Source organism: Dendrobates tinctorius, unplaced genomic scaffold (assembly GCF_039654945.1).
Source record: "Dendrobates tinctorius isolate UK_male_01 unplaced genomic scaffold, ASM3965494v1 ptg000024l, whole genome shotgun sequence".
In the NCBI taxonomy this organism is placed as follows: domain Eukaryota; kingdom Metazoa; phylum Chordata; class Amphibia; order Anura; family Dendrobatidae; genus Dendrobates; species Dendrobates tinctorius.
Window position 1 is genome coordinate 3919261 of NW_027361692.1, and position 16967 is coordinate 3936227.

At 41.3% G+C, this 16967-nt stretch overlaps 1 protein-coding gene across 1 annotated transcript in view; it reads left to right on the plus strand.

Moving 5' to 3' along the window:
* Positions 1 to 12613, plus strand: part of IMPG1 (interphotoreceptor matrix proteoglycan 1) — a 428352-nt gene extending 415739 nt beyond the window's left edge. The window contains exon 15 of the mRNA XM_073569420.1: positions 12402 to 12613. Coding sequence (XP_073425521.1) covers positions 12402 to 12613 — 212 coding nt within the window. The remainder of the gene's footprint in view (positions 1 to 12401) is intronic.
* Positions 12614 to 16967: the final 4354 nt, after the last annotated feature.

Genomic DNA, 16967 nt, shown 5'->3' on the forward strand with positions numbered 1-16967 from the left:
ATAAGGCTTTCCTTCCATTAAAGATGTAACGTAGTCTAGAAGATTGTATATACTGGGATAAGAAGTAACGCTGTATCCTACTTTATGTCTCTCTTATTTCATTTGAAGGAAAAAATTCAGCGCCGCACTCCAGACTCCTGGTATTTCAATAGGAAGATGGGATTAAATTGCTGCCAAACATCTCTGACTGCAGATTATTTATTGACTAAAAGGAAAGGATTAGGCATGTAAAAATCCATCATGTTTGGTCCCTATTATCTTATATTTTGATAGATAAGACGTTTCCGAAAGTAGCGATACCAAATAGGTGTATGTATTTTGTTTGTTCTTTCTTGTTTTTTCTTAATGGAGCAAAAAGGCAGGGTATTTGAAATTTTGTGCATTTTTTTAATTTTTACTGACTTTAGAGGACTTGAAGATGCGATCGTCTGATCGTTTGTGCTATACATAGCAGTGAATCAGCAATGCTATGAATAGCAGAAATCATGATCTCCTACGAAGATTCACAGGAGATTCACAATGACAGACACGGAGGTCATCAACAGACCCCCAAATGTCATGACAACTCATCGGTGCACAACAATCACGTGACAGTGGCACCGAAGGTTGGGAATATTATTATTATTTATTAATATAGCACCATTGATTCCATGGTGCTGTACATGAGAAGGGGTTACATAGAAATTACTTACAGTAAACAAACACACAATGACAGACTGATGCAGAGGGGAGAGGACCCTGCCCTTGCGGGCTTACATTCTACAGGATGGATCAATGAAATGCATCCTGTTGACACGTGTTAAATGCCACTGTGATTGACAGTGAGATGTAACTGGTTAACAGGCATGTGGACTGAGTATCACTTCACCGGCAGCTGTTAGAGGCACTTGACCACTTGATGGCTGATCAAATCAGCCATGAAGTATGGGGAAAGGTATGGACTCGGCCTGTTATCACTAAATAATTTATTCTTATTTACATCCAGAGACTTACAGTTGTGATCAAAAGTTTACTTACCTCGGCAGAAGCTTTTGCTTTCTTGGCCTTTTTTTTCAGAGAATATGAATGATAACACCAAAACTTTTTCTCCACTTATGGTTAGTGATTGGGTTAAGCAATTTATTGTCAAAATACTTTGTTTTCTCTTTTTAAATCATAATGACAACCCAAAACATCCTAATGACCATGATCAAAAGTTCCCGTACCCCATTTCTTAATACCGTGTATTGACCCCTCTAACATCAATGGCAGCTTGAAGTCTTTTATGGTAGTTGTGGATGAGGTTCTTTATTATCTCAATGGTAAAGCTGCCCACTCTTCTTGGAAAAACGCCTTAAGTTCCTGTGAATTCCTCAGCTGTCTAGCATGAACTTTTGAGCAGAACTGTATAACCCATCCTGAGCTGATCCTTACTCGCACGTGTGCACGGCTTATCTTTCACTTACACTATTTTAGCATCCCTATATCCGCTGCAACACTGACACCTCCTTTAGAGGTCCAACTGATGAGGGCAAAACATATTGCAAAATATTGTGCTGCAAAATACATCTTGATGATAGCATCGCACTGCATGGACAGGCCAGGCACCTCTCCTGATCGGAGCATGATGTATTTCTATGCAGCTGTCACACCCAGGTCAGTAGAGCTGACGGTCAGTCTGAGAATTTCGATGCAATCCTCACTCGAGTTATATGACTATTTGTCTGCACCCATAAAGAAAAAATATGCGCTTTTAAAAAAATATATAACTTTTTCAAAATGAAACTATTTTGATAAAGGCCAGAATGAATAGTGTACAGATGCTTATAGATGGAGATTAAGTAGCCATGCTACCTTCTTCCACATTCTCAGCTATTACCATATATATTCAAGTATAAACCGATCTGAGTATTAGCCGAGGCACCTAATTTTGTCACGGAAAACTGGGTAAGCCTATTGACTCGAGTATAAGCCGGGTATGCATTGTCCCCTCATCCCTGTCCCGCTATGTGTGGCTACCACCATCCTGTCCTGCTATGTGTGGCTCCCCCATCCTGTCCTGCTATGTGTGGCTCCCCCATCCTGTCCTGCTATGTGTGGCTCCCCCATCCTGTCCTGCTATGTGTGGCTCCCTGTTCTGTTCTGCTATGTGTGGCTCCCCCATGCTGTCCTGCTATGTGTGGCTCCCCCATCCTGTCCTGCTATGTGTGGCTCCCTGTTCTGTTCTGCTATGTGTGGCTCCCCCATCCTGTCCTGCTATGTGTGGCTCCCCCATCCTGTCCTAGTATGTGTGTTTCCCCATCCTGTCCTGCTATGTGTGGCTCCCAGTCCCTTCATTGTGTGCATGCAAAAAAAAAAGAGAAATAGGGAGCGCACATGAGAAGGACCTGTTAATTAAAAGGACTATAGAGGAAAAGCCAATGGGCCACTAACCTTCTGGGGTTTTGCACCCCTGCATAACCCTGATGAAGATAGAGACACATGGGAGATGATTCTCAGTGTGGAATGGCTCTTCTTGTTGCAATACTGAAGGAGGAAGCTGGAGTCACGCTGGAGACCCATTATCGCAGGTCCTCAAGTCAGGTGACGGCAGGCCCTTCAGATGAGGATGTGTATTGTAGGCATGGCTCGGCATCTCTTCCTGTGCTGAGCAGTCACATGATGCCGCTCATTAAGGTAATGAATATGCGCTCCACTCCTATAGGAGTGGAGACGCATGCATATTCATTATTTTAATGAGCGGTACCTCGTGACTGCTCAGCACAGGAACAGCTGCTGGCGCCAGGACCATCAGAGGTGAAGTGACAGAGTGAGGAGGGTGAGTATGATGTCTTCACAGCCACTGGCTCCTGCCGCCGCTCTGCCGCTCCACCTCCCCCACCGGCTTTCTGGACCGTGACTCGTGTATAAGCCGAAGGGATGCGTTTTCAGCACAAAAAAGTGTGCTGAAAATCTTGGCTTATACACGATGCTATCTTCAATAATAAACTAGTTTCTGTTCTAAGCGTGCAAACTAAACTAATGCAGAGAGCATCTGTATACAGAAATAAAAACAGCTCCCGATAAAGAAATATAATGTAGATTTATTGAGATGGTTTCTTCTAGAAAAGTCAGTGCTATAATATTCATTGGAAAATATTATGCAAGGACAGTATTTCTTAAAGATGTCCAAAGCGCCAGTGCACGAGCAGTAACATAATACCTCTGATGATCGAATATAGTACCGCTAACAGTCCTGCATCTATTCTGCTTAGCTACATGAGCTACGTAAGAGATGACTAAATAAAGCACAAATTAAAGTCGATGTTATCTTCATGTGAAATATAATCACTGGGCAGCTATAGCAGAGGAACATAAATATGCCAATACACACGGACACCTCCAGTAGCTTTAAAATATGAAAATGCTTTTTTCGATGTTTATATAGGATTTGTTTGATGATCTGTTTTTTAGAAACAAGGTTGAATATCACAATATGATACATCATTGTAATAGCGCTTGTCTCTGTACCTTGTTTCTTCCAGGAAAATTGGCCGCTTAATAGCATTTTGTTATTATCCTTGCTCATAACAATGCTATAATTCTAACTATTCATTTAAAATCAAATTAAATAATCATACATAAAGTATTAGGCATGGATTGCGCATGCAGAATTTCTTAACCATAAACAAATGTAAGTAGAGCAAAAACTACTTTAACCCCTTCAGCCCCGGGCAATTTTCCATTTTTCGTTTTCTCCTCCACTCTGTCATGATCCAGTGTTGGATCTGGCGGTATTAAAAGCACAAAGTGAACTTTTTTTACTTTGGTTGAGTTCAAAGGTGTTTTGACTGTCCCCGGTGGTGGTTAGCGGTATCGCACCATAGGTTTAGGTTAATGTTCACTTAATTAGGGATCAGGTGTGAGTTGTTGGAGAGCCTGGTGGAAGGATGGAGCGGGATAGGAGTCCTGCGCAGTCAGCCAGAGAGGATGAGTGCCAGCTAATGGTGTCTGCAGGAAGGACTGGCATGGCTTGTTGGAGTCGCAGTTTGTGGTGTCGGCGGGAAGTGCGGGCATGGCTTGGAGGAGTGGCGACTTGGAAGAGAGTTGCACTCAGCATGCTCTACTTGGTTGCTGAGAACTGGACTCGAGCATGCTTGGAGTCTTGGCAGAGGCTGGACTCATCTTGGGACTCTGTGTACTGGACTGCTGCAAGTGGTGATGGACTCTGCTCCCAGGCTGCACGATGGTGACAGATCCAGTTATGTGATGGATCAGAGTGGAGGAGAAGATGCACACAGGTGGTGGGCTCTGTTGCTAGGAGCGCACGCAACAGAGCAAAGATAAGTGGTGATTCCCCTGTATTGTCTCTTTCCTCATGTGTGTTGTTAGTGCAGTGGTGGGATTAGTCTCCGCACCGACCTATTCCCTAGTGAGGGTTTAGGCTCAGGGCGAGCAAGGGCATTAAGGTACGCGTGCGGCGACAGGTGCGGAGCCTGTTTAGGGAATGTGAGGAGTGTAGGGACACTGGCTCAGGGGAGTGCAGGAGGTTTCCATTTTCCCATTCCCTATTGCAGGGCCCACCATTGTTAAAGTTACCCAGGTTCCCCCCTTATTATTTAAATGCGCCTTACTGGAGGCGGTGTTTCCAGATATATGTATGCATGGCGTGTAATACCTAAATCCGCCAGGTGGAGGCGGCGTATCCACCTGCACGCTTTATTATTTAAATTCGCCCCACTGGAGGCGGTGTATCCAGGGTCACGTGTGTTATGGGTTCGCCTTGCGACATCATCTGCGTCCTGACACACGTGATCATGACACACTCCTTCCAAGAGCCATTAATAATTTTTATTTTTCCAGCTATATAGCCGTGTGAGAGCTTGTTTTTTGCGGGATGTGTTGGACATTTGAATGACACCATTCATTCTGCAACATAGTATAATGGAAAATGGCAGAAAAAAATTCCAAACGCGGTGAAATTGCAAAAAAAAGCGCAATTCCACAATGGTTTTCTGCTTTTTTTTTTTTACTATGATAAATATGTATGGTAGAACTGACCTGGCAATATGATTCCCCAGGACAGTACAAGTATGCAGCTAGTAAACATGTATGGGGGTTTTTTTTATTTAAGTGGTGAAAAAAACTAAAAAATTTGTAAAAAAAAAAAAAAAAAGTTTGCTTTTGTCTCCATTTTCTGAGATGTAACATTCTCATTTTTCGGGATATGGGACTGTGTGAAGGATCATTTTATCACCCTGAGATGATGTCTTTACATATACCATTTTGAATTAGATATAATGTTTTGATCGCATTTTATTGCAATACCATGAATTCGCTAGAATCCCTCCAAATAAATAACCACCTGATAGACGGTGTGAACCGGGTCATGTTTGGTCTCTGGGTAACAGTAAATTCATGATAAAAATTATATATCCCTCCTGTGATCCCCAGGGGTGCAAATATCTTGGAAATTGGAAATCTGATCATTTTCGAAAACTGAAACTACATCCCATGAGCAGCCCTGTTATGAGTCATCAAGGGGAGAGATGTATGGGTGTTATTTAGGTGCTGATTAATGGACAAATTGAATTATTACCTAGGTTGCTGCAGAAAGATATCAGTGTATGTATGATTTCCATTAACTGGACTCTTTTAATTGAAGTGCTCTCCTTTGCTAGCTGAGCCATCTCTGTGACCGGCGTAGTAAGTTTCTTTTGTTTCTCCTTTTATTTTATGTAATTGTATATGCTGTATTGATTTGCCACTTTGTAAAATCTTTTGTATAATTTTTAAAAACAATGTCTAGCATTCTGGATTACCGTAATTATCAAATTTAATAGTTCTGTTCCTTTTGTTCTGTAAAACACACCCCTGAAAGACATACCAAAAACCTGGAGTCCGATCGGCCTGTGAAAAACAATTTATTGTGGCAGCGAGTAGTTCTGTGGTTATCGTGGATTTAGCAGTGACCTTACCGGGTTTACAGTGGGGCAAAAAAGTATTTAGTCAGTCAGCAATAGTGCAAGTTCCACCACTTAAAAACATGAGAGGCGTCTGTAATTTACATCATAGGTAGACCTCAACTATGGGAGACAAACTAAGAAAAAATAATCCAGAAAATCACATTGTCTGTTTTTTTTTTCATTTTATTTGCATATTATGGTGGAAAATAAGTATTTGGTCAGAAACAAGCAAACAAGATTTCTGGCTCTCACAGACCTGTAACTTCTTCTTTAAGAGTCTCCTCTTTCCTCCACTCATTACCTGTAGTAATGGCACCTGTTTAAACTTGTTATCAGTATAAAAAGACACCTGTGCACACCCTCAAACAGTCTGACTCCAAACTCCACTATGGTGAAGACCAAAGAGCTGTCAAAGGACACCAGAAACAAAATTGTAGCCCTGCACCAGGCTGGGAAGACTGAATCTGCAATAGCCAACCAGCTTGGAGTGAAGAAATCAACTGTGGGAGCAATAATTAGAAAATGGAAGACATACAAGACCACTGATAATCTCCCTCGATCTGGTGCTCCACGCAAAATCCCACCCCGTGGGGTCAGAATGATCACAAGAACGGTGAGCAAAAATCCCAGAACCACGCGGGGGGACCTAGTGAATGAACTGCAGAGAGCTGGGACCAATGTAACAAGGCCTACCATAAGTAACACACTACGCCACCATGGACTCAGATCCTGCAGTGCCAGACGTGTCCCACTGCTTAAGCCTGTACATGTCCGGGCCCGTCTGAAGTTTGCTAGAGAGCATTTGGATGATCCAGAGGAGTTTTGGGAGAATGTCCTATGGTCTGATGAAACCAAACTGGAACAGTTTGGTAGAAACACAACTTGTCGTGTTTGGAGGAAAAAGAATACTGAGTTGCATCCATCAAACACCATACCTACTGTAAAGCATGGTGGTGGAAACATCATGCTTTGGGGCTGTTTCTCTGCAAAGGGGCCAGGACGACTGATCCGGGTACATGAAAGAATGAATGGGGCCATGTATCGTGAGATTTTGAGTGCAAACCTCCTTCCATCAGCAAGGGCATTGCAGATGAAATGTGGCTGGATCTTTCAACATGACAATGATCCAAAGCACACCGCCAGGGCAACGAAGGAGTGGCTTCGTAAGAAGCATTTCAAGGTCCTGGAGTGGCCTAGCCAGTCTCCAGATCTCAACCCTATAGAAAACCTTTGGAGGGAGTTGAAAGTCCGTGTTGCCAAGTGAAAAGCCAAAAACATCACTGCTCTAGAGGAGATCTGCATGGAGGAATGGGCCAACATACCAACAACAGTGTGTGGCAACCTTGTGAAGACTTACAGAAAACGTTTGACCTCTGTCATTGCCAACAAAGGATATATCACAAAGTATTGAGATGAAATTTTATTTCTGACCAAATACTTATTTTCCACCATAATATGCAAATAAAATGAAAAAAAAAACAGACAATGTGATTTTCTGGATTTTTTTTTCTCAGTTTGTCTCCCATAGTTGAGGTCTACCTATGATGTAAATTACAGACGCCTCTCATCTTTTTAAGTGGTGGAACTTGCACTATTGCTGACTGACTAAATACTTTTTTGCCCCACTGTATATATATTACATGTGTTGGAATCAGAGTTGTATATACCATACGCTCACTGTTAGTTCTCCAATAATCAACCTATTAGTGATAACAGCTCCAGCATCATCCATTAATCATCGGCCAATCGTGTAATTGTCCTGATGATAGGGGGCAGCAAAGGCTGTTTTGTGACAAAAAGGTAACAGGGAGTTGTTCAGCATGACTCCCCTGGTGGTGATCTTCAACAATTGGTGGCAGCAGTGAGATCTGTGAGACACCTCCAGTGTCACTTTGACAGTTTCCTAAAAAATTCTACAAAAAAAACATTTTGGGGCTTGTCCCTAGAATCAGAGGCTTAACTATAACAGGGCTTTCCACTTATCATGTTTTGTTTCTGATACTATTACTACTGTAGATATGTGGAAGAGGGTCCCCTGAGATATCTGGGCCTTGGTGTGACTGCTGTCACTCGACCCCAGAGAGATTTGTTCTTACTTAGAATAAGCTATCAATATTTTATCGATGAGGCGTTTGATCCCCAGGGACCCCTACATGGTAACAAATGAAATATTTAACAGTCTAAGATTAGAAATAATTAATGATTACGTCTTACAATATGCAAATAGTGTGTCCAGTGCTGGTAGTCACATAAGATGAGTATCTCTGTCCCATTGCCTCCAGTGTTTCTCCATGCACAAGTAATTATCGATGAGCAATGAATAAAGCTGAGCAGTTATTTCAAGTACATGGCTATTTACATACAGTGGGAAAATAACTATTTGATATACTGCCAATTTTGCAAGTTTTCCCACCTAGAAAGAATGGGGAGGTCTGTAATTTTTTATCATTGGTACACTTCACCTGTGAGGGACAGAATCTTAAAATAAAAAACAGAAAATCACATTGTATGATTTTTAATTTATTAAATTGCATTTTATTGCATGAAATAAGTATTTGATCACCAATCAACTAGCAAGAATTCTGTCTCTCACAGACCTGTTAGTTTTTCTTGAAGAAGACCTCTTACGCTGCACCCATTACCTGTATTAATTGCACCTGTTTGAACTCGTTACCTGTATAAAAATCACCCTGTCCACTCACTCAATCAATCACTCTCTAACAGCTTCACCATGGCCAGGACCAAAGAGCTCTCTAAGGACACCAGGGACAAAATTGTAGACCTGCACAAGGCTGGGATGAGCCTCAGACCAATAGGCAAGCAGCTTAGTGAGAAGGTAACAACTGTGTACACAATTATTAGAAAATGGAAGAAAAACAAAATGAATGTCAATCTTCCTTGGTCTGGGGCTCCAAGCAGGTTCTTGCCTCATGGGGTAAGGATGATTCTGAGAAAGGTCAGGAATCCGCCTGGAACTGCACGGGAGGACCTGAACAATGACGTGAAGAGAGCTGTTCTACAGCCAAATTTGTTCAGAGACAAAACGAGTGAGTTGAACTCAACTAATTTTATGGAGGAGGACGTGCAGTACCATGCCGCGGCCACTAACAGAAGGTGGCCAGCTTCGCAAATTAGTACTTCCGTCCAACAGTTGGTGCCACCAACAGCAATAACAACTGATGGCGAGAGTGCCGGGTGACTGACCCCAGCCTATCAGACATTGATCAGCTATCCAAAGAATAGATCATCAATGAAAAAGTAGTGGTCAACTTCTTAAAGAAATTTGCTTAATTTGCCGATTGACTCTAAGTTTCAAGATACAGAGGAGGTTGAAATTACTTATGACACATGCAGGCTTATAGAAAAATTGTATTATAGTTATTTCATCATCATTATTGCATTGTTAGTAGCTAGTCTATTACATCATCTATTTAACCTATTAAGCCTTCAATATTCTATAATCTTAGGGTGACCAATCAAAAAACGCCAACTGAGCTCCAATGACGTAATCATAATTACAGTTGCATCACCTACTTTTATAAATGTTCTCTGTGTAAGATATACAGTTTTAGGATTTCATAGCTTAGTTTCTTAGCATATTGACATGTTTCTACATGCTTTTTCAGAAACGCTTAATTATTACTCTATCATATCGGATAGCTTTTGCTACATATGCAGAGAAGTCACTTTTGTGTCATAAAGGCGAAATTTGACTACGATGATAAGAAATACCTACAACCTGTATTTTGGTTGCAGAATAGGAGATTAGGACAAAAGTTGGGCTCCTCACATATGCTGCAACATATGGGCATCACATCTTACTCAGTGGTTGTATGGGAATCTATGCCTTTTGCCATCCCAATGATCTGGAGAGCGAACCAACCGTTCACACTACTATTACTATTTTTTGCATGGTTCCCCCCACTAGGAAAGGAGATTCAAGGAAGATGAAGTGGACTTTACAGGATCCAAACATTCTATCTGCAATACACTGAGTACCACATGCAGAAGAACTGCTGTTTCCAAAAGCATCAGAAATATTTTCTGTTGCTTCAATTGAGGAAGAAGAGGGCACTTGGTGTCATGAAGCTTCTTACTCTCACGACTCAGACTTTCTATAAGCAGTCTTGACTAAACCACACCTTATAACACAAAGTGAACGATCTTATTAGAAATTTGGATTTGCCCAAGAGTAAGGCTGAGCACTTAGGTTCTAGGCTGCAGCAGTGGAATCTCCTAGCGGGAGATGTTCGGATTTCTTTGTTTCACAACCGTGAAAAAGATCTTGTCCAATATTTCTTCATAATAGAAGGAGTCTTCATTGGACCTCAGATTTGTAAGCTTCTTCAAGATGAGGAGTTTCTCCATTTGTTGCAGGTCAAGCAAAAGGCTGCATGGGTAACATTCGTGTTAGTGGTAGCTATTTTTTTTAGAAACTCAAAGGCAGATAATTATGAAGATTTCTTTGGAAAATCTCCTCAAAACATAATAAGTGTCACATGCCCCGTCCTGTGTGACACGGCCAGCAGGCCAGTAACTAATACAACAGGACGCGGCACGTGTAATTGTCCAGTGTGACACGGCCCGCAGGCTGGTAAGTAATACAACAAGACGCAGGGGATAGGGAAACATTTACAACGGTGGGCCCTGCGATAGGGAACGGTGGATGTGGAGACCTCCTGCACTCCCCTGAGTCAGTGTCCCTAACACTCCTAACGTTTCCTATACAGGCTCCTCACCTGTCGCCGACCAGGATACCTGTCACCCTAGCACACCCTACACCTATTCCTTACTAGGGAGCTGGGTGGTGCAGGCACTGGCCACACCGCTGTACTAACACCAACATGAGGAAAAGTGACAAACAGGGAAACACTTAGCTTTGCTCTGATGCACTTGCTCCAGGCAACAGAGTCCAACACCTGAGTGCATCTTCCTCCCACCGTGTCCAACACCTGGGTGCAGCTGTCCAGCAATGGAGTCCAGCACCTGAGTGCAGCTTCCAGCAAAAGAGTCCAGCACCTGAGTGCAGCTTCCAGCAAAAGAGTCCAGCAACTGAGTGCAGCTCTACACCATAGCTGCCACTCCACTAAGCTTTGCAAGAATTCTTCACTGACACCATAGCTGCCACTCCACCATGCTTTACACAAACTCCTCACTGACACCATAGCTGCCACTCCACCATGCTTTACACAAACTTCTCACTGACACCATAGCTGCCACTCCACCATGTTTTACACAAACTTCTCACTGACACCATAGCTGCCACTCCACCATGCTTTACACAAACTTCTCGCTGACACCATAGCTGCCACTCCACCATGCTTTACACAAACTCCTCGCTGACAGCATAGCTGCCACTCCAGGACTCTGACTGAGCTGTCCTGGACTCTCCTAAGCTCCTTCCTTCACCCAGCATGGTTGGAAAGACCAACAATATCACCAACGTCAGTGAGCACAACTGACACACCTTTATGGAGTAAACACACCTGTTAGTGATTCCCTTGCAATTACAATCACCACTGGGGGGAAGCTATCTCTAAAAACACCAGTGCAATGACCATACTGGCCACTGGGGCAAACAGAACAAAAGACACTATCATGTAATAATCCTAATGGCCACCGGGGGCAAACCCAACTCTGAGCACACAGCTCAAGGAAAAAAAAGGTTACTTTGCATTATATCAGTCATGATCCAGCATGGATCATGACAATAATGATCTTGGCTGTAACATTTCCTGACAGATACATTTCTTACACTCGCATTTAGACTTTTTTCCACCAAACTTCAGAGTAGTGAGTGAATAGCACCGTGAGAGATTTCACCAAGATATTGCAGCTATGGAGAAAAGTTATCATGGAAAATGCAATCCATCAATACTTGCGGATTACTGTTAGACAATTGTAAGAAATGATCAGATGCAGGAGTACAAGAGACAAGTAAAAAAGATTTGTCACTGAATAAGGACCAAATTTTGCAGTGCAATATCAGTAATTGTTTATAATTCACAATAGTGTTTAGACATGTTTTAGTTATTTGAATTGTTGCTATGTTTCTTTTAATTAAACTTCAGAAAATTCTCAAAACAAAATATTCTACATCTTTTTATTTGCAAGTACTGAAACTTTTATGCATTAATCATATGTAGCAGTAAATGGAAAACTCTTGGATTTCATAGAAACAAGAGCCAACCAAATATTGTCATCGTCAGATTTGAATTCAGGAGGTCAAAATCAATAAGAAGTGGCTCATTTCATAACTGAATCTGACAACTTTTGAAAATATGCAGAATAATGTTATTGGTGGGGATCCTGAGGGTTGGATCCCCACCAATCACACACTGATGGCTTATGTTACTCTCCGACTGTCAACAGGTAAAGAAGAAAAGTTGGTGATTAAAGGTTATCAAGCACTGATCAAGTAGCAAAGTCATATATCATCATGTTCCCATAAATTAGATTTTTTTTTTGTCTTTCCAGCTGACCAGGCTGACCTGTGCAAGTTCATGGCATGTGATGAGTTTTCAGAATGCTCAGTAAACTCCAACACAAAGGAAGCTTCCTGTGTATGTAAACCTGGATATATGAATAATGGACTGCGATGCCAAAGTATTTGTGAACTGGAACCCAATTATTGCTCGAAGGGTGAAAAATGCAAAATTGAAGATGGAAAAGGGGCTGTTTGCAGGTAACACCAATCTGATGCTTTCAGAAGTATTCAGATTATTTGTGGCTGTATGGCATGATTTTTCTCATGTACTTGTGTTGTTGAATGTATTGTGAAGATTTTTATCTCATATTATGAAACTTCTTAATACCGCTATTACCCCAATATTTAGAGGTCCTCATTACACTATGCTAACCACTGAAGCCCCAGGAATGCTGGGTATCTTTTAGTGGTCATTTTTCTAAAGCTACTTTGTCTGCATCTGTGTTTTTCTATACTCAAAAAATAAGATTGCTGCAGCCAATTAACAAATTCCAGAGCAGCGGCAAGAGGTATCACTGGACCTCAGCAGAGTGAACAAGGGTATGTGCACACAGTCTTTTTCAGAATTATTTTGCTTGTAAAACAACAAATGAACAGCAATATAAAATAACTTGTACATTAGTTCAATCTTTTTATCCTTCTTCTAACCACTTTAGGTTTTAAAAGATGAAAAATGGCTAAAAGAAGTTAGCAGTCCATTCTTGTCATGTCTTTCGCATGGAAGAAGTTCACTATACATGCACAAAAAAACAGTTAATTAGTTAATTTATTTCAGTTCTTCAATACAAAAAGTGAAACTCATATATTATATAGTGTCATTACAAACAGAGTGATCTATTTCAAGTGTTTATTTCTGTTAATGTTGATGATTATGGCTTACAGCCTATGAAAATCCAAAAGTCATTATCTCAGTAAATTAGAATAATTAACAGAAAACACCTGCAAAGGCTTCATAACCATTTAAAAAGGTCCCTTAACCTGTTTCAGTAGGCTCCACAATCATGGGGAAGACTGCTGACATGACAGATATACAGAAGGCAGTCATTGACATACTCCACAAGGAGGGTAAGCCACAAAAGGTCATTGCTTAAGAAGCTGGTTGTTCAAAGATTGCTGTGTCCAAGCATATTAATGGAAAGTTGAGTGGAAGGAAAAAGTGTGGTAGAAAAAGATGCACAAGTAACTGGGATACCCGCAGCCTTGAAAGGATTGTTGAGAAAAGTGTCAAAAATTTGGGGGAGATTCACAGACTCATATCAACATTAACAGACAAACACTTGAAATGGATCACTCTGTTTGTAATGACTCTATATAATATATGAGTTTCACTTTTTGTATTGAAGAACTGAAATAAATTAACTTTTTTATGATATTCTAATTTTGTGAGAAGCATCTTTATGTGTGTGTATATTTATTTATATATATATACTTCCTATAACAAAAACAATGTGGGTTAGCTGGCATCTTAGTTAAGTAATTCATGGTATGTTGTTGTGAATTTGCTTTCTGGCCTCCCTCTGGTTACTACTGAAGGTAGTGGAGCTGGTCAAATTGACAGAGGGGTTGCGAGTTCTCTTTCTGGGCTCCCTCTGGTGGTTACTGGAGGTAATGGAGCTGATCTGATTAGCAGAGGCTTGCCACCTGATAGTGAGGACGACGATTGGAGATCTGGAGTTTCGGATTGGGATTTGGGACAGCCGACTCCCTCTATCCCTGCTGGTGATTTTCTTCCTGCCTCCTGAGGTCTTAGTTTCCAGCTCAGTCCCTGCATGTTCAGCTAAGTGTTCATTTGCTATTCTGTTTACATTTGATCTGGTTTTGTCTATCTCAGTTTTGTGAGGTCAGCCAACTCCGGCTGGGGCTGTGCTGAATCACTATCCATATGTTACGGCTTGTGCCAGTTTGTTTTTGTCCCTTATTAGATTGGCCTATTTTTGCTCTGCTTTCAAGATATACCAGAGTGCTGATATAGTGGGAGAAGTCATGCGACTTCAGTATTTTTTGCATCAGACGTGTTGGACTTTTTTGCAGGGTTTTTTGCGTGATTGCAGACAGTGCCTTTCCTTTCCTGTCCTGTCTAGTAAGTGTGGGCCCCATCATTTGCTCAGTCTATTTTTCTGCCTGTGTTTGTGCTTTCATCTTGTCTCACCGACAATATATGTTTGGGGGCTGTCTATTCCTTTGGGGTCTGCTCTGGGGCAGTTTAGATTTCCCCTTTCTTGCTTTAGGCTGTTAGCTCTCCGGCTGTGCCGAGGCATCTAGGATCATCATAGGCACGCTCCACGGCTACTGCTAGTTATGTGGATAGAATCAGGGGTCTGCAATCCGCTTAGTTACCAACCTCTCTGGTTTTCTGTGGCTTAGCTTGGGCTTGCTCTCCTCCTCGGTGACCCAATCATAACAGTATGTACCCTAGAAGCTCAGTTTATTGCTTTTTTTGTGACTCTGATCCTATGGAATAATCTGTTATAGTGGACAACCCCTTTAAATGATATGCACCTTTAAGCCTTACGTAAACTTAACAATTAAAAAGATATGGCTATGGGAAACTAAAAAAAATTCTGCATCCTAAAGACCTAAAATTTAACTGCTATAGCTAGAATCACATTAGTATCCATGTTTTCTTTCGTTTGTGTTTTTATATTGTTATAGGAACAGAAAAATTGATCTCCTAGAGAAAGAGATCTATCACATGACAGACACAAATGTTGATGGGCAGAATAAATTGAATATAATCAGGTCTTTTTGAGTTCTGTTAAGCTGTCTCTTTTAAAAAAAAAAAGTGCAGCATATTGCACCAGTTCTTCCAGTGAATATAACAGCACTTATGACTGAGCCTCCTGCAAATACTACAACATGAGTGTGAACCTAGCCCAACCATTGAAACTTAGAGTGGGCCGCTAGAGACAGTTATACCGGTGGGCCCGAGGCACCCCAATTCAACGCTGATTTCAACTCATTTTACTTCAAATAACTTTGTCTTGGCTGCAATACCAGACACTGGTTGTGAACTGTTATTTTTTTTTTTTAAATAAGAGATCCATTTCCTTAACCTGGAAATCCTTATAAGTTCAAGATTGGCTTCCACCTTAAGGGAGTTAAATAATAGGCAAAAGTATGTTTCTAATATAACCTTCTAAATCAGTAGTTATTACCAGCACCAATTCAGGTTATACGATGAAACGATCACTGAATTCAGCATTGTATAGCCTGCACTTTTTGCTCAGCACTCGTTTTCTTGAAGCACTACACCTTCTAATGGTCATACAGTCAGATGTGGCACCGAACGCTTGTTTGTCTCCATCTTCACATTAACATAATTACTGCAGAGTTATGTTGGGCATGCAGTGAGCTCTTGGCAGACGTTGTAAGTTGCTACTGGGGTGACTTAATGATTGTTCTTCATCTAACAACTTTGACCCCCAACTGATTGCTTCATTTATTGGCTCTAACATAAAAGTAGTCTTGTTTATATCTGTGCATTATTTGTAACTAATTACTCACAGAATTTTTGGAAAAATAGTCAGATGATATGAATTAATTAAAATTATCCAATTTTCCTGGTGATTGAGTACAAACAAAGTGATATTGTGACAGTGTTCATGGCCGCTAGAAAGGAACCCTGCAAACCTCCTCTTACTTGCCGAGAATCCCCTGAGTTTGATTTGATTTGTAGGCCAGGTGTGACATCATCATTGTAGCGTGACACACGCATTGCATCATACTGGGCCTACTAATCAGAAGATGCACCAGGGATCCTGGCAGGTAAGAGGTTGTTCACAAGAAACCTGTCCAATGGGCACAAACTGCTGATCTGGCCGCTGAACCAGACTCTTGTAAATCAATAGACCTTCTACATTGTGAATTGACAGAGTTTCTAACTCTTGTCTCTTAAATACCACAATTCACTCTTACTTTTAACACACAAAAAACACAATACCATACACAATATCAGTTAGATAGTAGGACAAATCATTTTTTGGGGAATGGATAAGAATATTTTATGTTGTGAGCTCATCTGTTCATTCACCTTTTGTGTCTGAGGATCTCCCTCTTCTGGTGAAGGAAGGTAGTGAGGCTGATTTGGATGAAAGAAACCAAACACCTGATCAGGTGGATTGTGACTGGGTAACAGGAACTTCAGACTGGATATAAGACAGCCGACACCCTTCTGAGTGGCTGGTGATTTCGCTGCTGGATTCTTGGAGACCAGTCTGATTCCTGCTTCCCAAAGATAAGTTTTTGCTCTGCTATTGAACTTATTAGTTTTGGTTTTGTTTACCTTGTTTTTTGAGTTCAGCCATCCCCGGCTAGGGGTGTGCTGGATTCTTATTCCTTGATCAGTGTTCTCTTTTGCTCTGCTTTCAGAATATTCTGAGTGCTGATATAGAGTTTGAAGTCTAGTGACTTCAGGGTCCTTTTTACTTATCAGTTGTGTTGGTAATATTTTTAGCAGGGTTTTCTCGGATTGCAGACAGCAGCTTTTCTGTCCTGTCCTTTTTAGTTAGCTTGGGCCCCATCGTTTGCTCAACCTATCTTTCTATCTGTGTTAGTGT